We start from the raw sequence: 6638 nt of genomic DNA, 5'->3' as shown, positions 1-6638 counted from the left end.
CAACGACTAATTTACTCATTGTTTGGGCAAAGAGAGTAAAATGCAATCTAACCTCCATAATACTTTGACAGTTTTTGCTTCTCCGGATTATTATCGATCAAAATGATTAAAGTTTAAGATAAAAGAAAATATAAATGTGCTGTGTTTTTAGTTTCATCACTTTAAGAAATTATGAAAAGATATGAGCGTGAAGAAGAGGAGCAAAGGAAGGGAGTATGGAGAAAAGAATGGGAGAGGAGAATAAACAAGTGGACCCCACAGTAAATATTATATAAAGCGTAATAAGGCGGGGCTAGCTGATTTATTTTATTTTCAATTTCAAAAATGAAATGAGGTTTGATTTTAGGGTATTTGTTGAAGTATTCAATCGAATGTTATTATTTTTAAAATATTAAAATTACTCTCCTTAATCATCAAACTATCTCTATTTTCTATTTTTTTTTTACCTTAATATTTACATCCATTCATCCCCATTACTTTATTTTCATCAATTTTTTTTTTTAAATTTTACATTTAACATGTGTGAATTCAACTAATAATAGACCACTTTTTATTCTTTTTCTTTTATTAAATAACAAAAAGGAAAATTAAAAAAACAAAAACAATCCCATTATTATGGCCTCCATTGTTCCTTATCTCTTCTTCTATCCTAGTCCCCTCCTGTTTCCTCCATTAGACCTCCCACCAATTTTCTCCACTTTCTTCCATATTCTCTCCCTTTTCTAAATTCCAACAAAAATCAAAAACCCCAATTTAACACCCCCCCCTTGTTTTTTCTTTTCCATGACCAAATTCTAGCAAAAAAAATGAAGAGAGATCATCAAGAAATTTCTGGGAGTGGTTCAAAACCAGCTGAGAGTTCATCCATTAAAGGGAAATTATGGGAAGAAGATCCAGATGCTGGTGGCATGGACGACGAGTTATTAGCTGTTTTGGGTTACAAAGTTCGGTCATCAGATATGGCGGATGTAGCTCAAAAATTGGAAATGCTGGAGAAAGTTATGGGTACTGCTCAAGAAGATGGGATTTCACAGCTTGGTGATACTGTTCATTTTAATCCTTCAGATCTATCCGGTTGGGTTCAAAATTTGTTGATCGAGTTCAACGGTCCAACAACAACCCCAGATCCCAATTTCAACGATGATTCTGAGTACGATCTTAGAGCAATACCAGGGGTCGCCGCTTACCCACCGGTGAAATCGGATCCGGGTCTAGAAAATACCCGGAAACGAGCTAAAACTGAGTCCTCCTCATCATCATCTTCAACAACTACTCGTCCTGTTGTGTTGATTGACTCACAAGAAACTGGGGTTCGACTCGTTCATACATTAATGGCTTGTGCTGAAGCTGTTCAACAAGATAATCTTAAACTAGCTGATGCATTAGTGAAACATATTGGGTTACTTGCTTCATCACAAACTGGTGCTATGAGAAAAGTTGCTACTTATTTTGCTGAAGCTTTAGCTCGAAGAATTTATAGAATTTTCCCACCAGATTCACTTGATCCATCATATAATGATAAGTTACAAATTCCCTTCTATGAAACTTGTCCTTATTTGAAATTTGCTCATTTTACAGCCAATCAAGCCATATTGGAAGCTTTTTCAATGGCTAGTAGAGTTCATGTTATTGATTTTGGGCTAAAACAAGGTATGCAATGGCCAGCTTTAATGCAAGCACTTGCATTAAGACACGGTGGACCACCGGCGTTTCGATTGACCGGAATTGGACCGCCTCAACCGGATAATACTGATGCGTTGCAACAAGTGGGGTGGAAGCTAGCTCAATTGGCCGAACGCATCGGGATCGAATTCGAGTTTCGGGGATTCGTGGCTAATAGTTTAGCCGATCTCGAACCCGAAATGCTCGATATTCGTCCTCCCGAGATTGAAGTAGTAGCGGTGAACGCTGTTTTCGAGCTTCATCCCTTGTTAGCTCGACCGGGTGGGATCGAAAAAGTTGTTTCCTCTATTAAAGCGATGAAACCCAAGATTGTCACGGTTGTTGAACAAGAAGCGAATCACAACGGTCCGGTTTTCTTAGACCGTTTTACTGAAGCTCTCCATTATTATTCTACCCTTTTCGACTCGTTGGAAGGTTCAGGGGTGGCGCCACCGAGTCAAGACCTGGCTATGTCCGAGTTATACTTAGGAAGACAGATTTGTAACGTGGTTGCTTGTGAAGGGATGGACCGAGTTGAACGACACGAGCCATTGACTCAGTGGAGAACTCGGATGGAAACGGCCGGGTTTAGCCCTGTTCATTTGGGTTCCAATGCTTATAAACAAGCTAGTATGTTGTTGGCCCTCTTCGCCAGCGGCGATGGGTATAGAGTGGAGGAGAATAATGGGTGTTTAATGCTTGGGTGGCATACAAGGCCACTTATCGCCACCTCGGCTTGGCGACTCGCTGGTACTGAGTCAGGTAGTGAGTTAACTCAGGAGCTGAGTTGAGAAAAAGTAAAAAACCTGTTGAAAAGAATAAGTGGGGTCTATCTTTTAACTGAGTTGCAGAATGTACGAGTGAATGAAAAAAATGAGGGTAAATTAAAAACCAGTCCAAGTGTGTAATTCTAGTTTTTCTTTTTCTTTTTCTATTTTTTTTTTCCCACTTTTTAGTATTGTTTTTAGTTTCTTTTAGGGTAGATTTTTTTTTAATGGGGAGCCTTTGTAATTTTCAAGGTTGGATCTAATGTGAAGGCATATCTTTTTATTACTAATATTTTTAAATTATTATTTGTTTCATAAAATATTGGGTGTTAGCATAATGGAAAAAATAAAAGAAAAAGAAAAAAAGAGTTGTATTATTGTGGCAGTTGCATGCCCTTTCTGGCCTGCAAAATTTGTATTTTGTATGGTGATGTTTTTGACCTTTTTAGGGGAAAATAACATTCCTTCCAAGTAATTTGAAATCAATCGTAAATGACTTCACATTTTAAGTCATAAGAAACGAATGATTTGAATTCTTAATCATTTTACTTCAAAATTTTGGATTTATAATTCACGACGTTTTTTTATAAAAATATTAGACTCGAAAATGGATTTCAATAAAAAAAAGTTTGTTTAAAATATAGGTTGGGTTTATCTTAAATATTCAAGGCTTGAGCTTAGCTCGTTCGACTTATTTTCTAAGTATATAATATATATTATGTAATTTATAACACATAAAAATTAAATTTATATTCATATACACTGTAATGCAAATATTAAAAAGTTGTTAAGTTGACTATATATAAAATTTTAATAAATGGAAAAAGAATATAACATTATTAAATATTAAATTAAAAAAATATTGTTTAAAAAATAATAAATACCTAAAATAGGCTTAAGTTAACCAATTACAAATATGGACCGGTTTAGGCAAAATTTTATGTTCATATTTCAGGTCAGGCTCAACTTGGGCAAGTGTAAAATGTGTTAATATCATTCTTAAACCCAATTTGATCCGACCCATTATGTAACACCCATCGTCTAATCCGGTCGCTGGACCTAAGCTATAGGATACTGCAACAGTCCAACTTGCACTTTTACTACAACACTCATGTTGACGCAGCTCGTGTATTGACATAATTCGCACGTCAATACAACTCACAGATTTTTACAACACACATACTATTACTTTACAAACCAGCTCGCATTTAGATACTTTACAGAGAGTTTGCATATACACACCCTACAAAGTTCAATCCATTATGTAACACCCCTCGCCCGATCTGGTCGCCGGACCTAAGCTATAGGATACAACAACAGTTCAACTTGCACCATTACTATAACACTCATGTTGACGTAGCTCGCGTATTGACATAATTCGCACATCAATACAACTCACAGATTTTTACAACACACATACTATTACTTTACAAACCAGCTCGCACTTAAATACTTTACAGAGAGTTCGCACATACACACCCTACAAAGTCAGTTCACACATAACAACTTTAATAAATCAGTTCGTACACACTTGACAAACCCAACTTGCATATACATCATAGAGTCAGTTAGTGCATGACTACTTACAGAATCAGTTTACACATACGTTATAATGACAGTTCGCACATTAACATATCTCACACATTTACACGGTCCACAAATTGACATAGTTCGCATATAAACACAACTTACATATAAACATAGCTCTCATATAAACATAGTTAGCATATAAACACAACTTATGGATTGTCATAATTCACCTCATAACCATTTATACAGAGTTCGCATATAATTATTTTACAGGTCAAATACAATGATAGTTTACATATTCAAGTAATCATATATACCTAATAAGACCTAAATACATTCACCAAGTATTCAAGCATAACAATGTCAATCTTGTTAAACAAATGCTTCTTTCACCGCGTGAGGCATTTCCAGCAACCACACACACACACATATATATGATATATAGTCATTCAGAGTCTAAGCCATATTTATGATCCAGAATATCATAATTTGACATCTCACAACATCATGTTTTCTTACCAAACTATACCTACAAATACCATTTGGATGCCATTTAAGATATTGCATTAAGCTATCACCTAACCATCACATATTGAACAAATTTATATTATTCTCATAGCATTACCTTAACCACTCCACATTCAAAATTTGGCCATCATACACATTTATATACATAACATGTAAACATTCAAAATCAGGTATCACTAGGCTCAAATTCATGAGCAATCAAATTGACACATATAAACTACGACTCCTGTATACATGCCACATAACCAAGTTCAGAATGATTAAAAATCTATCGAGTCAAAAGCTGGATAGTGTGGACTCCGAATTGATCTGATCAACGTGTTTCACAAAAGACAATTACAAGACAACTACAAGACATGAAACGTAACTGAATAAGCATTATGATGCTTAATAAGTTCATAAAAGTCAAAACAGTAAACTCACATCAATTCACAATTAACAAAACGAATTAACTAACTATACCACTTTCCTATTTTCACATTTAACATCCATAAGGTGAGATAATTAGATATAAGTCTTATAGCATTTCAATCTATAAGATAAAATTAAATTCCATTCAATCAGTATCATCAAATATATATTCTTCAGTTACATTATTCAATTATTATATAACATATCAGTTCAGAATATATATCATCATTTCAATCATTCAATCTTATTTTTCCATTTCTATCACATTACATATTACCATTCATTCAATTACCTTGTTGCCATAATCATTTAGCCCGATGAACTATAAAAAATAGATACAGATACATGGGTAACCACCAAAACACACCAAACTGTTTGCTCGAGCGATAACTCTAATATACACCTGAGCACTGAAGTGCTAAGCCTGGATGCATCATATGTCATAAGACATTACATCCCTCTAGAACACACCAAGGTCTCTATAGATACAATCAGTAACAATGGTCTCCATAGAGAAAATTAGTAACAGTGGTCTCAGTAGAGACAAAGCTCGATAATTCGCAATAAATGTTGGATTTTGGTATAAATAGTGAATTCTTTATACATCAGTATCATCACATACCATATCCCGTACAATGCAAAAATAATCCTATTGGCATACCAATTGTATCATATCCTTTCTTACATTCAACCGAGCACATTTAGCACATTAGTTCATTTCTTTACAATTCAGTCTTTTTTTCACCTTTTTTATCCTAATTTTTATACAATTCAAAATACATTCACACAACATAAATTTATAATTCAAACACATACATTACATTTGCATATAGAACTATACCATATGAACTTACTTGGCAAAAACTATAGTAAATGAGGTGTCGATGTAACACCCCAAATCTGACCTGGATATTATGGCTGAATCTGGCGATGTTACATGGTAGTGTGTTTGAAAACCGAAACTCGTGTTGAAAAAAATGTAACTTTACTTAAAAATTTTTCGTTTAGAGCTCGTCGTTATCTTTTGTTAATCCTAAAATAGTGTTTTTTATTCAATCGTTAGTTTGCAAAACATTATACGTTGCAGAAGCTTTTTAAAACAGTTTGTGTCATTATGGGTATTTTGCTAAAACACATGCATTTCTTTTTAAAAACTAGTGTTTTATCTACCTCTAGCATATATAAAACATAAAATAGTGTTAAATCCAAATTTAAAACAAAAATCTATAGCGGCCATTATTACAGATAAAAAACCCCAAATAAAGCTTTAAAAATAAATATAATTAGGTACGAAACAGTAAAAAGGAGTTGTGTGGCCACCGCTGAGTCCTCCACCGCACAGATCTGCCTATGACTGGGGATTACCTGTATAGATTAATAGAAGAGGGTGAGTTTTCAAAACTCAGTGTGTAATTCCTCGTGTAAACAAACATACAGTATATAGAATAATCAGATAGTAAACAAAATAAACTCAGTCTGGGCCTAAGCCCTTTTTAGTATCAGTGACAGTATCGGTTTGGGCTTGAGCCCATCTCAATACAGAAGTAATCATGTATTTGGGCCTTGGCCCATTACAATGTCAGCAATCAGTGCAGTAACAAATTATGCAGTATACAAGCCCTACCCAGCCTACTTCTACACACCATCCCCGTCTAACCCTACACTCCATGTGGGGATATAATCAACCCACCCATCCCTACACTCTAAGTAGTACCGATTGCGGCACTATACAGTAACATA

At 34.7% G+C, this 6638-nt stretch overlaps 1 protein-coding gene across 1 annotated transcript; it reads left to right on the top strand.

Moving 5' to 3' along the window:
- Nucleotides 1–614: 614 nt before the first annotated feature.
- Nucleotides 615–2719, top strand: LOC105789285 (DELLA protein GAI). Its single transcript, XM_012616615.2, has one exon. The coding sequence runs from the start codon at nucleotides 807–809 to the stop codon at nucleotides 2451–2453; it is 1647 nt and encodes a 548-aa protein (XP_012472069.2). The 5' UTR covers nucleotides 615–806; the 3' UTR covers nucleotides 2454–2719.
- The last annotated feature ends 3919 nt before the right edge of the window (nucleotides 2720–6638 follow it).

This window comes from Gossypium raimondii, chromosome 7, assembly GCF_025698545.1.
Source record: "Gossypium raimondii isolate GPD5lz chromosome 7, ASM2569854v1, whole genome shotgun sequence".
Classification (NCBI taxonomy): domain Eukaryota; kingdom Viridiplantae; phylum Streptophyta; class Magnoliopsida; order Malvales; family Malvaceae; genus Gossypium; species Gossypium raimondii.
This window is presented reverse-complemented; position numbering and strand designations above follow the sequence as displayed.